The sequence below is a fragment of the Euprymna scolopes genome, chromosome 17, assembly GCF_053919585.1.
Source record: "Euprymna scolopes isolate OS-2025 chromosome 17, ASM5391958v1, whole genome shotgun sequence".
Lineage (NCBI taxonomy): Eukaryota > Metazoa > Mollusca > Cephalopoda > Sepiida > Sepiolidae > Euprymna > Euprymna scolopes.
This window is the reverse complement of record NC_136498.1, coordinates 50,992,591-51,016,741: the sequence shown is the minus strand read 5'-3', so window position 1 is coordinate 51,016,741 and position 24,151 is coordinate 50,992,591. Positions and strand designations below refer to the sequence as shown.

Here is a 24,151-nt window from a genome sequence, read left to right as displayed (position 1 = left end):
TTTATTTTCACATATGAAAGAAACAAGAAACATGATTGTGCACATTTTTCTATTAAAAAGAAATGTGCAGGGTGGAACTATAAAATTGTTGCCATAGAAAAGACAATATGATTCCATTTCTGTTTGATGAAAATCGGTTTTCTTTTTTTTGTTGTTGCAAACCAGTTATGTACAAATCCCAAGAGCGATAGGAGCTTTCTATCATGTCTGAAAGTGACACGATGTTCAACGAGCGAGATCGGAGATGTGCCACTGTACAACTCCTGCTCTCTATCGATCCAAGTTATGACAACAGGACCATTACCAGTATTCTCAAAATTCAAATTCAGACAGCTCAACACTTGAGGGCACAATTCAACATTGTTTCTGGTCACAGTTATGGTCTTTGGTGTGGTTTCAAGTGAGGGCCACATCATGCCACCTTACATCTTCAAAGTCGACATGAAAGTCAGCACCAAAGTGTACCTGGATGTGTTAAAATGTGTGGTGATCTCCTGGTGCAATCAGGTGGCTGCTGGCAGACCCTGGGTGTGACAGCAGCACTCAGCACTGGCCCACAAGTCCAAAGAGGTCCAGGCTTGACTTCAGAAGGAATGCTACGACTTTGTACCCTTCTCTTACTGAACCTGCTGGACTACTCCGTTTGGTTATACATCAAGAACATCATCAACATGACCTCTTACAACACCAAAGCCAACCTGATCGCTGAGTATTCGCCAAGCTCTCACAGGCGTTTGTGGAAAAAGCATGCTTCCAGTTCTGGATCTGCATTGAGGTGGTGATTGAGGCTGAAGGCAGCTACATTGAATAGATGTCAGCTCTACTACATAATCAAGTTACCTGAAATGATTTTTTCAATACAAGTTTTAAAATAAAGCTGTAGTGTCATTTCCTTTAGAGTGACAACTTTATTGTTCCACCCTGTGTTGACTTCAAACATTTACATCATTTCTATTTTGTTTGGTGGAGGCAAATATATTCAGCTTTGCCCTATTTTTTTTTTTTTTAAATTAATTTCACCCACAACAAACTAATAAAAAGAAAATATCCAACTTTTTCAATTTTAATTTATTTCATTCACAGTGAATTATTAAAAAATATATTAAAAAAAAAATACACATATTAACTCATATTAAAAACTAATAGTTTAATATTTTCATTTTCAGTTAATTTTTTTAACATTTGCTTAACAATATTCTTTTTAAAACTGCATCCCGACAAAGGATGGGAGTTGTATATAATTGATTTAAAAAAAAAAAAAAAAAAAGGGGGGTAAATTCTTAAAAAAACAAAAAAACAATGAAAATACAAAAAAAAAAAAATTCACCCTTTTATTTTAAATGTCTTTCCTTATATTGATGCATTTTTTATTTTTATTTTCCATTCCTGTTCTTCCCCCCTTTTATGCACAGACACCTAACGAGGTAAGAATTGGGTGTTCATACCCATTTGTTTGCTGGTTCTAATTTTTTTTTTTGTGCTATTTTTGCTGCTTTTACTGTTTTGTGATCACTATCATCAAATGAATTGTTGTTGGCTATAAAACTGTTGTCGAGTAATAACACTGCTTCTTACAACAATGGATTAAGCCCCTCACCCCCAAAGAATATAGATTGTGTGTATCGGGTTTGTTATTATGTGAGATTTTTTCATAAAGAAAGACACAAGGAGACGTTTGTTGAGTATTCTTCAAGGTTTTATTTGAATAGAATGGCTTTAGGATAGAGACTACTGTTATCTTAGTTATTTACTTCTTAAACTCCACTTTTCTAACTTACTGAAATGAGTGATGCAAACAGACAGACATCAAAGTAACATTCGTTTTAAATGTGAGTTTCCTACATTATTGCAGAAATCTCATTAACACAGCTTCCTGAAGAGGCAAATTTGAAAACCTTAGTTTTCCCCTCCACTCAAAAGCATGATGTCATTCTTCATAATTTCTCTGTTTTGTCTATGGCGTTTGGCGTCTGTCCTCTGCGTCATCTTTACATTATCCATCTTTCATTTTAACCCTGGAAACGTTCTGAGTTATGCACTGTGTAACCCATCAAAATTCATGGCTAGGGTCAAATGTGCCAAATGATTAAAGTCATAACATGGCTGTATAGTGCCGGAAGTTACCACAAATGACTTGGATTGTATAACTAAAGGATTATGGATGCTCATGGCTCCCATTTGGAACATGTATACTGTTTATGTAGCCCTGGCATGACAAGGCGAATGGGTTTCCCCCTTAACATGCCTCAATATTGGACTCCAAGGTGGGTGGGAAGCATAAACAATGAATTTAAAATATATATATATATATATGGCCAAGTATAAAAACTCCAAGCGCCAACGCGTCGACTCGGATAGTTCAGATAATGAACTACACCAAACATCCTCAAAATTTATTGTATTGGAATCCACCGAAGAAACCAAAATAACTGACTTATCACCGTTTATTATACATAAAATTATATCGCCATATATTACCCCTAAAAATGTAAAAACTTTAAAAAATAAAACCCTACTGGTGGAAGTGGAAAGAGAAAAACATGCCACTTTTCTCCTAGGAATGAAAACTTTCCACAACATAAATATCAAAACTTATCCACACAAGAATCTGAATACATCCAAAAGTGTAGTAAAATCGAAAGACCTCTCAATGTGCACTACTGAAGAGATTACAAAAGAACTTAAAAACCAAGGAGTAATAAGCATTAAAAGAATTACAATAAAAAAGAGAATCAGACTATACATACGAACACTTACATTATGCAGTTTGATAGACCCACTATCCCAAAAGAAATCAAAATTGGGTTCAACGTTGAAAAAGTTGAACCCTTTATACCAAACCCACTTCGGTGCTTTAAATACCAGAAGTTTGGGCACCATGAGGATGCATGTAGGGGACGAGCAGTGTGCAGCAGATGTGGCCAGAGAGATACAGACCACACTGTCAATGACTGCAATCTTGATTGCAAATGTGCAAATTGTGGAGAAACCCATCCTGCTTATGCTAGAGAATGCAGAATCTGGAAGAAAGAAAAGGAAGTAGTGTCAATAAAACGTACCAAAAACATTTTCCTCAAAGCCAAGAAAATAGTAGATGGATACATGAAGGAAAAGACATACTCTCAAGTCACCTCAAGTTGTATATCATCCAACATCACTAACCAAGACTCCAAATACGAAATACTAATAAACAAATTGTTACAATTGGGACCAAACGACTGGCCCAAATTTATAAATGAAATCAAACCAAACATATCATCAAAAATTAATCATCCCATTAAATCATCAACTAATGTTACCAATAAAACACATTCTCAACCAAAATCAGAACATCCAAGAAAACAAAGTCAATCAAAAGAAAGACCACACAGGTCACCAATACGTCTTCCCCGTGATGAAAAAAAACACACTCGAAAAGCAAACAAAAAATACATCTACCAAAAAACAAAATAATATAAAGAAATTACCACAAACAGAAGCCACTACTACTACTACAAATAGATTTACGGAATTAGAAGACATGGAAACTGAAGTTACTCCTCAAACCAAAAAAAAATCCTCATGAATTACAAGAAAATCCAATGGAATTGCCGCGGATTGAAGGCAAATTACAATGAAATTTTATTGTTGCAAACCAAATTTAATCCTTTGGTTATTTGTCTCCAAGAAACCTTCCTTAAGAATGAGGACAATTTGAATATAAAACACTATCAACAATATAACTACATTCATAATACAGGACTTAATAATACTATAACCCTTTTTCCCCTCCCATTGCAAAACCCAATCATATTCTGCAAGGCAGAGAACAAAAATGACAAAATCCACTATAAAACAACCAAATCAAAAGCTACGAACTAATGATTGAAAATACAAGGAGCTTGAAGAATAAAAATCTCATATAAAATAACTGGATACAACATCGAATACTATTCCCAAAATAACTGGATTCGGCATTAAATAACCCACAAAGGGTTGATATGCCATTAAAAAAAAAAAAAAAAAATTCTTTCACTATTCTCGTTTTTTTGCATTGCTATTAGCCTTCATAAATACCCACATGCTTAAAAAATATATATAGTTTATTTCTTAACCTTGAGTTCAACTTTATTTATTCTGTTAGCTGTTCATGTACAATACAATAAATCGATCTCATTCATCATCGCCAATAAACAATGTATATATAATTTTTATCCTTGCTCACGTTAAATTAATAGCAAATACAATACACACAATTTATAGTCTTTTTCTGGCTCAATCTATTATTATAGTGGAGTATTATCAATACACATAGACAAATATAGATTTCTTCCATGAATACTTTTTATCCAAACAAAAAATATACAATGCGTATCACATTAATCATTCATGTATGATAATTATTATCAGAAATATATTTGACATGGAAATTAAGTCAATAATTTTGTTCTTCAAATCTACTAATATTTAAAGCTAACCTAAGAAATAATAAAATCTTAAGTTTTCAATATTTTGAATTCTAGCATAACATAGTTCGAGTTTTTTCCTTCATCTTAGTGCTTGCTTATAATCATAAGATTTTGCCAGTTGTCTTCTCCAGTCTTCTTTAGGAGGTGTCTGTCATAGGTTGTATCCAGGGAATTTTGAATTGGAGATGATATTTTATCTGTTAAGGTAGCTCACTCCCACTCTGTAATATTCCGTGTATTATGCAGATATATTACATAAGTTTATAGTGTTTTAAAATTAAATCATACACTGACAGACCCGTTATTAAATGGATATGCAATGTGAAATCTGACTAAACCTAATATGTTAAGTCTGTGAATTTGCTGAGCGTCCAGTATACAGATTATCTTTTTGCAAGCATGGATATCTTGACCAGCCAAGGAAGACTTGGAAGTAAGTGATTGAAAAAGAGTGGAATTTGGAGACAATTGAGCCACTGAACTGTAAGAACTGGAAAGTGAGCTTGCAAAGTTAAAAAAAAATCATTTGACTTGTGAACTTGAATAAAAGAGAAATATGGCTAAGATCATACCAGTTTGTATAAAAGTAGAAAGTAGATCTTGAGTTTACTCTTGACAAGCTCAAAACTCTCACTTTCTCCCTGGAGTGAAGAATTGCTGTTTTCTTTCTCACTTGTTTTGCGCAAGTGATATGTGAATCCTATTATAGCATTCATTGTTATTCAGTGGTTCAATGACGCTTCCCCAGTCATGTTGAATCCCTTACAACATCACACGAAGAAACCAGAATACAGCTGTGAACCAGACAGCTAGAGAATCACCCCCCTCTCCTTCTGCCATGGAAATTTCCCCTTCTGAGACCCTCTCTTCCAATTCATGAGCAATCTGGCTCCAGTGTAAAAGGCTCAACTACTCAAGAAGGGTAATGAGGTGATCAAAAATTACTAGTGCATAACCAGATGGGATTACAAAACTGACCTAACTATCTACAAATGTAGAGAGAAGGATTGTACACTGCAATACTGCCTTATCTCCCTCTACTTGACCAACTGATGCTACTTAAAATATCTTGCAGATATAACAATGAAGCAAAAGACTGCATAAACGGTAGGAAACAAAATTATGCCTGAATAATCATTAATAATGTAGTCACTCTTTGGATGACTTTTTGTCTAATGTAATCTATATAAAGGAACGGATGGAATATATATTACTAAGGCAGTAGTTTTTACAATATCAATATCTGTGTTTGAACCTCACGTAAGTCTAAAGGATTTCCTTCTTTTTTTTTTTTAACTTGGTACATGTTTTATAAATTTAAATGACATAACGTAAAGACAACACTGCATATTGTTTTTTTTTAAATTAAGTGACTTTTTTTATAATCTGAAAAAATAAGTAGACATTAAGCATTAGTTTAAAATTGATTTTTTGCTTCAAAAGAATTTTTACTGCTTTTTGCTAATAAAAACGATGGGTAAATACATTCATCATAGTTACTAACTCTCTCATGCAAATACTAAGCATATTTTCTTTCACAAAATTTAACTTTGTATTAACTATGAAGTAGTAGGAACTAAGTAGAAATGGACATTAACATACTCAGTTACTGTATCCACACTGCTTTTTAAGGAACGTGTATAAACTAGTTTGTTCAATAAAGTTTCAGTTTTTATTGTCTATGTGTGTGTAAGAAGTAAAGAATTTTAGAGTAACAAGTAAAAGGCATCTCTATGATGCTGTTCAATTGAAATGGTTCTTGTTCAGAATTCAACCTAATTTAAAAAAAAAAAAAATGCAGAAAAATTTTCATGATGTATGTACCCATCACAGAACAAAAATGGCATATTCCAAAAATCACATAAAGTAATTTTTTTTTACTAAGAATAATTTTATGAGGAAGCGATAATGGTGTGCCTAAGTTCTCTATCTTTAATAAATAAAGGCAGTCAACTCAATTCAAACTACCCAAGATCGAAATCTGCCTTGTAATGGCTACAATTTACTATTAAAATGACTAAAAGTAGTGTAAAAAATGATTTTCAAAATAAAAACTACTTAATTTTTGGAATATGACATTTTCGTTCTGTGACTAGTATGTACATCATAAATATTTTTCTGTATCTTTGTTCTTTTTTTGTTTTTTTTTTAAATTATGTTGAATTCTGGGCAACAACCGAATCTTCATTGTCTTTGTCTGCCAACAAAAGTAAAATTATCGACTAACCATTTTTTTGTGTGGTTAGAATTCAACCCTTTTTTGTGAATGTTGTGCGCCTTTTTTTTCTTTTCATTCAATATTAAAGATAAATTTTGGAAAGTATTTCACCTTTATAAAATATTCACAATTATCTCAAGTCATGATTAAAAGTATTTCTGTAATTTTTATTTGCCATTTTATATATATATATATATATATATATATATATATATATATATATATATAATGTGGTCTGCTATAAGTGACTATATAATTTTCTTTCAACATAAATCTATCGGATTAGTAATCTCTTGATATCTACCCAGGAATTACTAATTCAATTTGGCCCGAAAATGCTTTTGAACATTTCATTGGATGAATTTCATGCTCATGGCATTCCAGAACCATTTCAAAACTTTTTTGCTCTTTCGTTAATCATGTGAACATAATGTATATATAAAATAGAAATCAAATGAAAATATGACTTTTGCTTTCAAATGACACACGAAATAGAAGAAATACTTCAGCCCTAATAACATTACGACCAAAAGAAAATATAAGTTACTTATGGCAGATCATATGTATATATATATATATATATATATGTATATAGGGTGTCTCAAAAAATGTAAAAATGTACTCACACATCGAATGACAATGAAACCTTTATTTATGAACACAAAGTGGAATGTAATGTGTTTGAATACAGCAAACAAATGTAATTGAAGAACCATGTTTGCAAATATTCAAATTGATGACCATTATTGTCAAGACAATACTGATAACAGTTAAAGTGTGCATAATTTTTTTGAGACACCCTACACATATATAATTAGACAATATGATGAACTTCATAGCTTGATTCATTTTTAGAACTCCATTGAAAAACAAAAATAAAAATATTATTATGGAAAACAAAAAAAATTTGCCTGATGCCACAAACATTTGTCATCCTCAGGGAATTTCATTTTGTTTGCTCCTGGCTTACTATAATATTTTTCAAAATTTTACTTTTTGATGAAGTTTAGAAAAGAATAAAATATGTCAGTCTATGAAATTTCCAATTTTGTCTCTTTGCAATTATTGTCTTTCAGATGTATTCAGTTTTATTTTCTTTGTTGTTGTTTATTCATGTTTATATATAATTATATTTTGTGTGCATGTATTTATCATATGGGTGTATTGGAAAAAAGTGCAGTTGCTATTAAATAGCTGTAAATATAAATTAAAATTTATTGCTGTATTTAATAACTTCTATGTTCATATCACTATCAAATAATGGATATTTGTCAAGCAAAGCTATTCCAAACTGTGTTGTCTATGATACTAAAATATATTTCATATTTTTTTTGTGTTATTCAAATGTTTTTTTTATTTATTTATATATATATCTATAAAAATTAATCCAAACTTGTTTAATTGGCTTTCCTAATCTGCAAACTATTACTGACCAACCATTTTCTCCTTTAACTTTTTATTTTTGTGTTTATTTTTTACCATACTCATCGTGCATGCTGGCTTTTTTTATTTTCTCTTAACAATGCTACTATTGCTACTACTTTACTGACTATTCGAAATAAGTTTTGTGTGTGTTTCTTTCATTCATCTGTGTTTTCATCATCATCTTAATCGTTTATTTTTTTTTTACTTAAATTTTTTTTTTTTTTCATTTGTTGTTTCTGTGTTATGTCTTTTCCTTCTTTTTTTTTTTTTCTGGCCAAAGTAACCTTTCATCTCTGCCACATATCTTCAGCATCCGTTGGGAGAAAGACATGAGCAACAGTGGCATCATTCATCCTCATCATCATCATCAATCAAAGAAACACATCACCTTGATCGGTGAGGGTGGGTGGATAATAGTTTTTTTTTCTTTTTTTTTTTTTGGTTGGGGGTGCGTCCTTCTGGTATTGTATGTCTCTCTAATAATGGTGCAATCCCTGATAACAACACTATTACTACTACTATTGCTGCTGCTGCTGCTCTTTAGGACATGGACCCCAGTTTTGGGGATGAATTTTGAGATATAATTCAAGAGATTTGTGGGTTATTCTGTCAGTCTTCAAGCATGGATTTTTCTATTTTAACCAAAAACCAAATCATCTCAGATATAGCCCTACATCACAATCCCTGCCTTCTGTTATTATTTGTAAATCTTCTTAACTATCAGGATTATCTGGCGTGGCCCGGGGGGGGGTATAATAAAATAAAATTAGAAGAGGTTAAAAAGTGTGTTTAACATCTTCATATTAAAACTTCTACTCTTTTCCCTCTCTTAATCCGTCTTTCTCTCCCTCTTTCCCATTTTTTCACATCCATCATTCCTACCTCTTTTTTCACTTCCGTCCACCCTATTCCTTTCTCTTGTTTTAAAAAAAAGTCATATAATTATACTCCAAGTATTTCATGTTTCCTTTATATAACATAATAATATATAATATTGGAAATGTCTAACTCCCTCCCTCTTCCAACAAAATCTGGGCCTGCTGGTCCCCCCAAAGAATTAATAATTATTTTAAAATTTAGATATTATCAATGCTGAAGTAGAAAGTTGTTTGTGAGTTGTGAGTGTTTGTGTAGTAGTTATTAAACTTTTAGCTGAACATACATACACATAGACAACTGCCCTTTATGTTATAGTTTACTATATCCTTATAATAATGACAAAATAATTATTTTCTAAACATGTTCATCCATTTTAACTTAATATTTCAAGTTCATCTCACTCACAACTGCTAAAATTTATTAATGCTTATAAGCTTGGAAGCTGGATTTTTTCCTCACACATTTAAAAACTGGCCTTGTGTTTAACTTTGCTCTTGTAGGGTGGCAAGTAATAAGGAATTAAAACACTTTTGAGGAATTAAAGATTTTTATATATATATATATATATATATATATATATATATATATATATATATATTAAAAAAAAAAATAAATAAATGTGTTCACAACGGATTGAAGAACTTGTTGGGAATAGTTGTAAGCGTCTCTGAGGAGTGACTGGATGGAAGATTTACAGTTCTATGGACGAGAGGTAATTGTCCATCCTTTCACGAAACAGCTGTAAGAGCTTAATGCCAAAAAAGTGAATTTCTATTCATGTAGGTTGTGATTTTATTCAATTTAGGTATATATATATATATATATAAAGAGAGAGAGAGAGAGAAAGAGAATTGAGAAACCTCAACTCACCTAGGAAAAGAAAAACTTCCAGAAATTCCTAACCCTAAAACAATAGTGGAGAGGGATTGGTAATTGTAATGATTCTTTAAAATAATATGGAATTCAGAGAGTTCTAGCAGATTAGTTGCATTTCTCCCTCTTACATGCTAACGCTCTTGGAAAAGGTGTGAACCTATACTTCCTCCTCCTCGAATTATTTACTAAATGTGCTGCTTATATTCTTATTTAAAAAAAACAAACCGTTGCTATTAAATAATCCACAAAGAGTTAACATGCTGTAAAACAAACACATTGAACCAGTAATTAAAAGTATGTCCTTGTAAAAGGGTTAGAAGATGTTGATACCCTGTTGGTTCAGAATTTGTCATATATATTATTAAATATTTAGAAATTTCAAATATTTATGGAAACACATTAGAATTTTATATGGATATACATTTTATATTATTTAGATTCTTTGGATTACTGTTCTCATCTTCAGTTATTTTCATTCACAAGGACCCATGGCATAGTGAATGAAGTGCTTGGTAAAATTCAGTTGTAAGTTGTGCTTGAAAGTTCAACTCTCAGTTTGGGCAACACTTAAAAATACTATTGCAAATTACTTAGTATTTTGACCCAATCGTGTCTGACAGAACGAGAGCATGTTACTCCCATGGATTAAATAAAGGGTTCCATTCAAAATTCCCAAATTTGACAGAAAGATTTCCATTGACAAGATACATCTGAAGAAGGTTGGTGGTTACATCAACCAAAACATAATAAAAATAACATTCAAGGGGAGAACAGTAGTCCGAAGTAATACAGATAATCTATCCTAATCTCGAAAATTCAGAAACATTAGCATGCATTTGGTATTATATAGATCAGTAGTTACAACTGCTGTTGCTGCTTTTAAACAAAATATTTATGGAACTTTTGTGATGTCATAACAGACCCTCTCCGTTCTCTAGCTATTTTCTCTTTCTGTTTACTCCATCTTTGCACTCACTTCCCCTCTCCATCTCCATCTCCTCTCACTTTTATCTACATCATTTGCTTCCTACTATTACTTTTGTCATTTGTCCTTCCTCTCGAAGGCATTTCATGTACAGTTGAATTGCGTGTGACAAGCAAAATAACCATAATGGTATATAGATATTTTATCATTAGGATCATTAGTTGTTGGTGTTTGCAATTATACATGTTATATTCAGGTTTTGTAACAAATTAGTTAAAGAAAAATGAAAAAGGTCTCTTTTAAAGAAAGAAAAAACATCTCAGTTTTATGCATTCTCTAATTAGTAGCATCTGTCTATTGCTAACGGTTTTATAGTCATGGCTTAATGAAGGGGGAAAAATTTTGTGATGTAAGGGCTTTATTTGATGAAAAAAAAAAACAACCCTTAACTCTTTCAACAAGATTAACAATTGCCAATATGTTGTTAGATGTTATCGTACGTTTTTGAAACGGCTGCAACTCTGATGCTTGTGTTGGCATGGAAGAGCTAAGGCTCGCTAACATTTGTGAACAAAAAAAAAAAATGGTTTGTTTGCATGTCATTTGTATGCATGAATTAGGAGGAGAAAAACAACAGTAACTTGAAACCTTCTGTCCATTGGAAATAGAGAAAATCCATTGGTCGTCATGTGTGCGTGCGCAAATAAGTGTTGGTGTTCGTAGACAATTGCTATATATGTTTGCTGCGGCTTTGCTATATTATTATATCATGAATAAAATGGTTTTTGCTTTTTTTTAAATGGGATGAATGCATCTCCATTTCTAGAACATTAATTTAAAAATGCTTTTAAATTTTATAAATAGCAAAATGAGGTAATAAATCTAGAGCCCCCCCCCCCATAAACAGAATTTTTGTGAACGAATCTCTTCGTAAAAGAGAGTTGTTTTCTTCGGAACAATTACAAATTGTAAAATGACGCCCTGTTTACAATACTCAGATGACCCTCAGATTTTCTTTTCATGCAAATTGACAGTATCAAGTATTTTATTTTTTATAGTCCATATGAATTTCATTTTTCAATTAAAGTATAGATGCCTTAATTTAACTATAAGTGTTAGATGATGTGTATATTTATTATTTTTTTGATTTTTGTTTGCGCTCATCACTGCTAAATCTGTAGTTGTTGTTTGCCAAGCATCTGTAAATAATGTTGCTTCTTGGAAGTGTATACCTCTGTGTGGCTACATTGCACTTTGATGCCGAACTTAGACGTGATTATTTCAATTACATAATTTTTTTTCTTAATTCAACATTAAATCTATTATAAGAATAAACAAGTGCTTCTTTTAAGAAGCCTTGTTTAATTTGAAATTAGTTAAACTGTAGAAGTGATTTCTTTTTCTGTTTAAGCTTAAAACACATACAAACAAATACCAGATAAAAATAAAATAATTTCACTGTATTCCGGGCAGTGGCGGGTTTGCAATATCATTTTGTAGTTTGTACTGTATAAAGTTACAAGTTTTAATATTGTAGAGATATATTTGGATCAGTTGGGTTTTAAGGACACAAGAAAATAAACAAAACAAAAGGAACAACTTCAGGTTGACAACGGTTAATTTTTCAATCTATGTGACATCTATAAACATAGATAAGAAACCAAGTTGTTTGGGCTTTCGTCACAAGGTCAATTTTTAATATAGGGACAGATTTGTTTAAAAAAAAAGGGGGTGGGAAGGAGAGATGTATTGAATATTTGTTTTTCGATGTAGGGTGCAGGTTTTTTGTTTTATTTTATTAAACTTTTTAATAAACGAATGCAGAATTTGTGTCCTTATCGTTCTAAATTCTCATTTTAAAATTACTTCACTCTCTACGATTATTTTATTTATTTATTATAATTCTAATAAATGTAAACACTTTTTTCTTATAAAGAGGAATTATTATTTTGTGGTGTTCTTGGACCCTAATTAATCCATATTATTTTATACTGAGTTACTGCTTATCAAGGTCAAAAAGCCGCTTGAGGATTAGGGTTAACGAGTTTATCAGTTGGATTATGAGACAATACCTTGAGAGGATTTTTTTTTTCATGGAAATTGCTCCAGACAAGGCATGAAGCCACTTAATATAAGGAGCTAAAAAAAAACAAAAACAAAAAAAAAAACAGCATATGCCTATTAACCTTAGTCTTGAAAAGACCAAAGTTAAAAGTAAGAGTAAAACAGTGAGTAGAAAGAGTTTCACAACTTTGCGGTTCTTAGAAAGAAGCTACTGGAATAGGAAGCTGTATTACAATGAGGTATCAAAACAGCAAATTAGAAACAGGTTAGGGTAAATTGGCTAGAAATTGATTATTTAAGAGGAAAGTTTGACAAAAATATTAACATTGGCCATGAAAATGACCATGTCGTAGTCAGCTGGGAAGTAGTTCTGTGGTATTGTGATATGTTCCTAGTCTGTCCCAATTCATCACCTTTTAAAATAACTACTTTTGAAATTGGTTTGCTTCATACACTTTTTATTTAATGTATATTAACTATTAGTGCTGCTAAATTAATCTTTGGTTGCTCTTCACGCCATCACCATTATCATCGTCGTCATCAGTTTTGGTTTATTTACTGTTGTTAATAGCATGTCCCATTCATTGCACTGCAATTTTACTCAATCGCTTATTGGATTGGGAACACACAGTATTTATATTGAGTTTTAATCGACTCCTAAGTTTTGTTAACTATTAAAAAAAGTATGTATACTGTTACATTCAGTTTATATGATTACTTGTCCTCCAGATTAAGTTTTCACAACATGACTATGAGTTAGAATCCTAATTATAGATTGACAAAATATGTATGCATGCACACACACACACGTATTCTAGTCACAGTAAAGAACTGTGATAGGGCAGAACAGCTGTCTGAGGATTAATGAATAGATTTGTTCCCATCCTTCATCCTGGCGCTACCAGACCAGGCTGTCTGAAGATACCAGTTTCCTAACCTAAAATGCACCAAACATTGATGTTAGTGTTTTTTTCCTTTGCAGAATACAATCATGTTCTGCAAAGTCAAAAACAAATTTCATCCAGAAAACAACCAAACCAAATACCATGAATAAAAATTTGGAGGTATAAAGAATTTGAAACATAGTAACTTTTTGCAAAATTACTAAACAAGGCATATTAAATAACCCCAAAAAGATTGATATGCCGCAAAACAAAACGATCAAACTAAACACTATGGATACTTGAAGATATAAAAACCTTTAAGCATGAAAACTTTTTGCAAAATTACTGAATTCAGCTTTAGTCTGAAAAGGATTGACCACACTCTATCCCTTGTGGGTTTAGACCTGATCACTAGATCCCACTTAGTGTAAACACATTACTCTTTCTACAAGAATAGAGCCCTCTAAGTAGCTGATAATTGTGAATATATAAGCCTTTATATATTTCCCTTATAGGTGCCTGTGGCTGGTTGCACTGATGTAACAGTTCTTGACTGCTTATAAGGCGATCAGGTTTCAAATCCATGTGATTTATTGTCACACTAAAGAACTGTGAAATGACAAAATGGTTTCTTGTGGGCAAACATATATATATATATATGATATTATGCAGTAATATTTCCACTAGCCACTGATACCTATGATTTCATGACAAAACCACATTTACTCCATTCATCAGTCAGTGATTAAATACTGATGAATGAAACATGATATTTAGTCCAATGGGCAAAATTTCACAATACCTCCTGAATTGACTAATTGAAATATTGCTGTATAATATGATATATGATGAATATATATTATGCTCTTACAAACATAATTGATCACTATGTTTTTATTTCTTCAATAATACATAATTATTTATAAAATTATTATTTCTGTTGGTTTTTAAAAATTAGCTGTAATAAATGTTATTGGCAATATAATAATGTACTGTGCTATAATATGTTTAAAAAATTACTAGGCCAAGTTCAGACAATTTATATTGTGAAAGATTTATTGTTAATCACACAAAAAAAAAAAAAAATTTTTTTTAAATGAATGAGGACTATAACTTACATTTTTAAGTGAAGAATTCTAAATAATTACAATAATTTAAAAAAATTTTTTTGGTCAATGTGCACTGGTTGTCCGACCTGCAATGGGTGTTTATTCTGAAAGCCATTCTTAACATTAGGAGGTTGAGGGGTGGGTGTTTATTCCAAAAACCGTTTTTTACATGGGGAGGTTGAGGGTGTTTATTCTGAAAGGCATTTTCTTATTTTCAACCTGTCCATTTTGGAATAAACACCCTTTGCAAGTTGGACAACCAGTGCACATTGACCAAATTTTTTGTTGTCTAAACATTGAAAATGAAAACCTGCTTCACATATCAAGTAGGTATAGTTAAATAATTGCAAAAGTTTAGCATTGAAACTTCTGATTCAGTACCATGATAATCTTGATGTAAAATTCCTGCAATTATTAGCTGATTTTCTTATGGTTCATATGGACTTTTATAGAGATCTCTTTGCTATAATCGTTGAAAGATTCTAATTGTGCAGATTTGTTGAAGATCTTCTTTGGATTTCTTAACAACTATTCTGGATCCTCAGGTCTTCCTAGATATCTGAAATAAACAATTATAGTACGAACTAGACTGCCTGTAATTTGTTGAGTCACAACTGCTAGCATTATTTGTTTGTTTTTTGATTTTCATTTGAAAATTCGTAAACTGTGATTTATCTTTTAAGAAGGTCTTCACTCTGAATAATAAGCCTTTTTATATCTATATTATCCTTATGAATAATATAAACGTAAAGATTCCTATTATTTTACGATTTAGTTTAATGTTGTAACGAATACAAATGCACTATGTAAATTAACTGAAAAGCGTCACTGTTTTTTATGCTCGCAAAGGTATTAAGAAATACAAGCGAGTGGTTAAATTAACACATATTGTGAGAGATGAATGACTTTTCAGTTGTTGCAATTTACAACTAATTAGAAGACTTAAAATTTTTTTCAAACCTAATTCAATTGCAGAACAAAGGAATATTTCAACATGTATTTTGTGTGATACAAAATGTATAGGAAAAACTTGTAGGGAAGCAAACGTTGACAAACTCTGCTTTAATACAATAATAGATTGTTAATAAAAAGGTTGAATCTTAAACCATTTTGACTTTAGTAATTTAATATATACTAGCAAAGATATGAGAAAGAAGGGAGGATATCTTTGATAGTAAATATAATGTTTAATAATGAACCGCTGATTGTGACAATTTTTTGTTCATGTACACTACTTCTGCCAAGGAGAAGGTAATACCTGAGAGGACGGCCTCATCGCAACAGATTATATACTACATTACCTCCTCCTCCTCCTCTCTCTCTCTCTCTCTCTCTGGAACCAATGTATAAACAACAAACTACAAAATATTAAACCAATAATTGGATAATGACACAATAAAAATAACCGTAACAGAAAAGAAGTCGTCATACTAAATTGTTTACACATAACTCACACATGCATAACACACTTGTAATTGCTGGAAACCACCAATCTTCCATTATGCACGATACAAGATAACTAACTCGCTTAGCAAACTAAAAATATAAGAACTCTGTAACATATACCAAATAGCTTCCCACAAGATCTACATGACCTTAAATGATCATAGAATGGTTGATAGGTTGTTTAAATAAAAAATAAAAAAACTTTTTCTCTCTCCAAAGAAATAAGAAAGTAATTCCTGGAAGGATGGTGTCATGACTGCAGAACAGATACTACACTATATTCTGAGTTCAGCATTGAAAGATAATCCATTATTCTGAAATAGTAAACTGAATTCAGCATTCAAAGACAATACAAAACAATACAATTAATAACAATAAATTAAACAATTAATAGCAAACAATTAATACAATTAATAAAATAGTTTAATTTTAGCTTCAGACAGATACCAAATCTCCATTTTTAATAGATTGTTATCATTGTTAATGGTGTTCATCATTGATGGATTACAAATGCTATTAATGATGAATGTCATCTTCTTCATGGACCTGAACCAATGGTCCAATGATTGAAGTCAAGGAGAAACTTCCTCATACATGTCGAACTCCTATCAACACCTTGAGAGGGAGAAACAGCTGCACATCAGAAGGATAGAGAAAGACCCCTCTTGCCAACATGGAAATCTCGGCTTCTGAGATCTTCCCTCCTGGTTCAGAAATACCCTGGCTTCACTGGAAACCACTCAACTGTCTGTGAATGGGAATGGGGTGATCAAAAGTTGGCAAGATTAGAAAGGGTTACAAACCTGACACAAAAAGAGGAAATGAGTTGATCAGCAGAACAAAAGGTTATAGGAAGTGAGCTTAGTAGAAAGACAATAGAGATTAAGTTGTTTACCAAGGTACACAAAGGCAGCTAAAATAGAATTGTTAATCAAGTTGTAATAGACGACTGGGACAAAAGATCGGACATACAGGTCATGTATATTTAGGGTTAATTAACAGACAGTTTTAGGAGTGGCAATGAATTTTGTAATAGTTTATGACAAGGAAAGTTTATGGACTGTCTTGAATTTGTGACAGTTGAGGGCTGTTTTCAATTTGGGGCAGTCCACAGTTTCTAGGTTTCCCTAGAGAGGTTGGAGTCTAAATCAGGCGAGAGTAAATCGTTAGAGAAAAAAAATCGCTGGATACTGACATAATTAGACAGCAAGCAACAGACAATGTTTGAAGTTTTTTCTATGTTACATAACAGTATCACATACACCCAGAGTTTAAATAATTCAAGTACTCGTATTGCTTTTATCATAGTGCAGCCAGAAAAGTGATCATTGGGTCACAAATCAACAATTGTTTAAAATAGTCTAGTTATGGGATTTGTGATATATATATATGGCAGTAGAGTTTAGTTTCCTAGAAGTACATCCAATGAAACATGTGTCTACCAAAAAGCGTTTTCAAGGGTAATTCTTGGCCTGAAGATGTAATCTCCCCAATAAAGGGTGATTACAGAAACATGTATGCACATATGTAGCCATCAATGTTTGTAGAAATAAATTTAATATATATATATATATATATATATATATATATCCAATTTTCTAGTGACCATATACATAGTAGAACCCCGGGATATGGTTTTTTTCAGGTCACGATGTGGAATACAATGTTTTTCCGGCCTTGGTTACAGTATTTGCCCTGCCTTAGGTTTTTTTATAATGTTATTTGATTATATACTGTACTATATTTTGTTACTGATTTTTAATATGAACTGTATAAAATTTTGCTTAGGCCCTGCCATGCGGCAATTTCATACCAACCCTGGAACGGATTAATGCCATATCCCGGGGTTCCACTGGAATTCTGTTTAATGGTCTATTTCTAAATTATATACTCTGTTTCATTTTAGTCAAAATTTGAAAGTTAATATACCTGTTGATCAAAATGCACTTGTTTTTCTTTTCTTGAGTATGCTAGAATCAATGTATTTGCAATAAAGCACCTGCTTGTGTGTGTATATATATATATATATATATATATATAGATAGATATATTGTAAGAAGCACTTGCCTTTCAGTTCTCGTACACTGCAACATGATTTTACTTACATAGTATAAATGTAATATTTGCACTCGAAATAATGTCAAATAGATTTCCATATTTTTTTCTTTACTTTTTCCTAGATTTTATATGAGAAACTTTCAGAAATTTTGTTTTGGTGCTTATTTAGAATTAAACCTTACTTTGAAAAAAAAAAAAAAAAGGCAGAACAATCTTGGAAAAACTTTGATATATGTATTAACAGTCATAGAACCAAGATGTCATATTCCAAAATCGTGTAAATGTATCAATTATTTTTTCTTTTTAATTAAGAAAATCAAATTTTATGACAAACTGAGGCATGGTTTTTTGATCTGTTTTATAAATAAGAGGCTGACAACTCAATTTGAACTACCAAGATCAGAATCAACTTTGTAATAACTTAAATTAACTATTAAAAAGAAAATCATAATTTATACATATATATATATATATATATATATATATATATATATATATATATATATAATAACCCTACTTGATCAATTTACATGTTTTTTTTGGAATAGGATGGGTACGTACAGCATAAAGATTTTTCTGCAATTTAAAAATAGATAGATTTAATTCTAAATCAGCACCATTTTTTCTTTCTATTTGGTAATGTTTTTTGTACTTTTGTCTTAGTTTACTGAATAAATACTACCACAATCAACAACAATTACATTTAAAAAAAAACAGTAATAAAGACAGAATATGTGATATTTTAGATTTTAGGAACATGGTTTATAAACTTGTAGCAATGACAAAAAATGAATAGTGGGAATTTACTTTTAGAGTCCTTATTGAAAAATGTATGTAAGGGGTAAGTTAAATGAGGTCCCCAGAATTATACAGTACTGTATATAAGAAAAACAAGTTATGTATAGTATTGTATGATTCGTTGGCCTCAAGTAGTCTCTATAAATAATATTATTGAAACGAATCCTCAAATTATGGATTCAGATGATAGTTATTTTGCAATATTTCTAAAATAGAATGATACAATCGGTGAAAACAAGTTGGTATGTATTTTTTGTTATGCTGGAATGAGAATGAAATCAAGTATCAATAAATCAAACAGTCGCTAGAACACCACTGGTGTCAGTTTAAAATAGAGGCAGTAAATACGATAGCAAAAGCAGCTGCTATCTGGCCAAAATTCAACAGTGCAAGGAACATAACTCACCTCAAAGTTAGGTGCTTATGCAGTTTAGCAAAGACATTAAAAACGAAAATAAAGAAAACTCTCTGATGTACATACTTGTTATGGAATGATGTTCTTTTAAAGAAAATCTCCTAATTCGGTCTAGTAGTTTTTTTTTTTTGTTGTTTTGATTTTACAGAGAAAAATAAAATTTTAGTGAAGACGATCGTGACAACAGCCATCTTGGAAATTTATGAAAAGGCTGATGCAGGGGAGATAACTCCATTTCATTCTTAAAGTTTGTCAAAATGCATATCAAGTTCTAATAATTTTATTAAATTTTGTAACGAGTTTTTGAAAGAAAAAGCAGAAAGACAAAATGGAATACCTAAAATGATTAAAAATTGTAAAAAAGTCAAATTTTGGCAAAAGAGATTTTTCTTTATCTTCATTTTTTAATGTCTTTGCTAAACTGCATAAACACTGAAACTTAATTTTATAAAATTTGTAGGGTAACCCCCCCCCCACTTACCTCTTTAAAGGTAATCCACAATTTTGTAATAGTATTATTATTTTAACCATTCAATGTATGATAGTTTTCAATCTATCCTTCAAATTTAGCCAAAAGTTAATTTACTTTTATAAACTGCTATAAATCATTGTCAGATATAGAACTATGCATTAGCAATGAATACATCACTGTACTTTATATTTACCTTGTGTTTCTGTGAGTCTATGTAACTGCCATCAGAAAACTACTTAATAGACACAGTCTGCCAGCATTTGGAAAGGTGTGTTCTTTAGAGAAGCTGGATAAAACGTCTGTCTGCTTTGAAGGATAAGCCAGAAAGACGATAAGATCTTATTCTAAATTCCACACATGGTTGAATCGGGATTTCAGATTCTCGCAGAGGAGAGAAAAAGCATTCTCTAACATTAAGCAAAATACGTCTAAGGGAGGTAACTCTGATATGACTTCAAAGGTCTTTCTCTATTAACAAAAATATGATAATGAAAGCCACTGTTTTCAGTAAAGAATACTTCTGTTTTATTGAATTCAATATTACAATTTATAATGAACAATGATTAAAATAAATTTTCTGTAAGATTATATACATTCATCATCAGTTAATTCTCTTGTTAGCATTGGTTTCCCCAATATCATAATCATTATAGTCAGGATTCTTTCTAGAAAGAAATCCCTAGGTCGGAGACGATCATCATATCAGGTTTGATCATGATCAGTCCAGTGGTGTGGGCTGTAAGAGAGTGACAAATACATAGGCTATGATCTTGGTCTTCTACCTTGGAAAATGGTGTGCACCATCCTTAGGTGGGGGACCATCATCATGCCAGGTTTGGTCATGATCGGTCCAGTGGTTTGAGCTGTAAGAGAGTATATATACATGGGCTTTAATCTTGACCTTGAAAAATGGTGTGCACTATCATCATGCCAGGTTTGGTTATGATTAGTCCAGTGGTGTGGCCTGTAGAAGAGTTGTACACCCAGACACACACATGCTCCTACTTCATATATATATATATATATAAAGAAATTAAATTATATAAACATAATTAGAAGCCTACACAGATCATATATATATATATAAACAATAAAAGTATTTATATATCCACTTTAAGTTCCCAAATTTCTACATTTTGTAAACTTTAATTTCTGAACTATATATATATATATATATATATATATATATATATATATATATATATATATAAGTATAATATTAAAACATTTTTTTCAGTTTGATACTTTTTTTGTGACCAAGAGCGGAGGTCTGCTTGAAATATAAAAAATAACAATAAAAATATTAAATACAAAAAGTAACATGGTTTTTCATGCTTCAAAAAACCCTCATAACCTTTAAATCAATATATATATATATTTATATATCCACTTTAACCAAAATTTCTACATTTTGTAAACTTTAATTTCTGAACTAATATATATATATATATATATATATATATAAGGAAAAACAATATAAATTCATATAAATTTAATCCTTCATTCAATAGGGAGATTACATCAATTAGGGGTATGTGATATATATTTAAAACATTTTTTTGAAGAATTTCTCTAGTTCTTCTTGGTTACCCCCATATATATATATATATATATATATCGGTTATCATTCTAAAACCAAAAGATGTATTTAATTCACACTCATAAGTTTTTATTCTATTTTTTTTATGTAGTACTTATTAAATGTGTCTCATTGAATAAACAACTCGTTAGAGACAAATCTATGTTCCTCAAAAAATCTGTTGCAGAGTTTTCTATATGGAATGGAAACGGATTTAGTAAAAGGAAATGGAGATATCTAAAGTCTTTTAAAAAAAAAAAAAAGAATCACTTATTGTTGTGTTTATAGTGACCCACCCCAGAAAAAAATAATTGAATTCAAAACACACATGGTGAAACAGTCTTAAGTCGCTATATTGGATTTGAAATATATGCACATACACATTCCTCTTTATTATAGAGTTTAGGATGTTTTACAATATTTTGTTTATATTTAGAAATATTATCCAACACAAACTGTGTCATTATTATTCCCGTGACAAATATGGTTTTCTTGGTTTTATCTTAATAAGGACAGGAGGGATAAAGGCTGAAACAATGTTTATTTTTCCTGTTGTTCGAGAGATTAATTAGCATGTTGCATGAGATTCTGAATATATTCTACGCTCGTGTCACTCTGTGTACCTTAGAATGTTGTAACGCTGTTGTTGTGCATGTTTTCTAAATCAAACGACACAGCATTGCCTGGTTAAGACGGTGGTGGCGTTGCTGGGTTGTTGGTTGATCTTTTCCTTTTTGTTGTTGTTTGTTACTGCTGCTGTTATCTTGCTGTCACTTTCATTGTGTGAAGCACTAATTGTCTAACCGGGTGTGAATGTGGCCGTTTATCTGTATCGGCACGGTGACGTAACTGCACTTGATTCTGCTACTTTGCTGTGACTTGGTCTGCATGGAATGAACCGAAACAAACCAACCTGTATCCATCAACCAATAACCGATGAACTGTGAAAGAAGGATACAATGAGCATTTTCTTACACTTCTTGGATGTCCACCTAAATTTTTATCAAGCGAACAAAAAGTTATATTATAGGAGATTTTAAGATTCATTGTGTTTATATTAAAGGTTTCCGGGTCAAACTAGAACGTTCTTTGTATTATCATTTGGATTCTTTGGATTCCTGTTTTCATCTTGTATTATTTGTACAGGGTGTTGATCAATGTAACCTTCAACCTTCTTCAGGTGTATCTTGTCGAATTCGACAATCTGCACAGAATTTCGAACCGTTTGTTTAATCTATGGAAGTAGCATGATATTGTTTTGTCACCTGTGATTGGTTAGAAATCCTAAGTAATTTGCAATTGTATATTGGGTCGTTCTTAACTTCGAACTGGTGTAATGTTACACATCTTTACACATGCATTGACATGTAGACACCTAGGACCTACACGTTGTAGACTCGGTCGCAAAAGATAACCCTTTATTTACTTCATGTGGTTAGTATGCTATCGTTCCGTCATCTATTACTGGACAGACGTCCTAATTCTAAATAATATATAACATATGCAGAAATGTGGCAAGGTTTCACTTCAAAGAATCATCATGTATCATTCCTGATAAAGTCTTACTTTAGTCAATAGTGGTTGTGTATATCCAATTTTAATGAAATTTAAACCATGTACATAGCACAGTAATTCAGAGAGTTCTCTAATAATTCAATTCTTCCAACTATTGTAACATTATGCACCTTTACACATGCGTTAACATGTAGACACTTGGGACCCACACGTAGTAGACTCAGTCACAAAGGAGATAAAGAATAGGAAAGAGAAAAGAACTTCAACTCTTGTTTCAGGTTTTAAGAAAAGACCGTTATTCCTTATTCTTCTGTCGTGTGTTACTTCTCGTTATAGCTGTGACATGACGTCACCCATGTGTCTAACTTGATTGCCAGTCTGTGCACGCTCTTTTTTTATAGTCTTTTGTATTGCACATGGCTCAGCATTTGCATTTGCACATCCACGCTCTGTTACAAAGATTCATCTTACTAAGAAATAACAAATTAACACTTCTACCAGGTCATGGCTGACAGAATGAGAACCGTCTATCTTCATGGATTAAATAAAGTGTTCAATTTAAAATCCTAGTATAGGTTTCAGAGTTCAACGAGATGGTTCTCAAATTTGAAAAGATGCACCTGCCAAAGCATTGTGAATATAATACTCCAGATGAGAATAGTAGTTCAGATAATAACAGCATTCCAAACTTTCAATCCTCGTCTAAAAAAAAAAAAAAAAAAAAAAACATTCGGAAACAATTGTTTCTAAATTTACCTTTTTGGCTTGTATTTACTCTTTTGATATGAGTGTACATCTGCCATAAGAAAAAGATGGGGAGGGTGGGGGGTTATCCTTTGCCAGTGTTTGCATTAATATAACATAAAAAATGCAAAAATAAAACTTTAAAAAAAGCAAAAAACTGGAAAATTCTTTAAAAAAATATAAATAAAAACATATAAATCAGTAATAAAAGCAAATTAAAAAAAAAAAAAGAGAAAAATGGGGTTTGTATTACTGTACACATAGATTCGAAAAAGTTGTAAAAAAACAAATATATA

At 31.4% G+C, this 24,151-nt stretch overlaps 1 protein-coding gene across 4 annotated transcripts in view; it reads left to right on the top strand.

The window, feature by feature from the left end:
* The window catches only part of LOC145296754 (dedicator of cytokinesis protein 7-like), a 250,331-nt gene that overhangs the window by 132,767 nt on the left and 93,413 nt on the right, over positions 1 to 24,151 (top strand). For 3 of the 4 annotated variants that reach the window (XM_080142795.1, XM_080142793.1, XM_080142792.1), the window contains exon 30: positions 1,413 to 1,424. The exons of the other annotated variant lie outside the window; for it this stretch is intronic. In XM_080142795.1, coding sequence (XP_079998921.1) covers positions 1,413 to 1,424 — 12 coding nt within the window. The remainder of the gene's footprint in view (positions 1 to 1,412; positions 1,425 to 24,151) is intronic. 4 annotated transcript variants of the gene reach the window in all.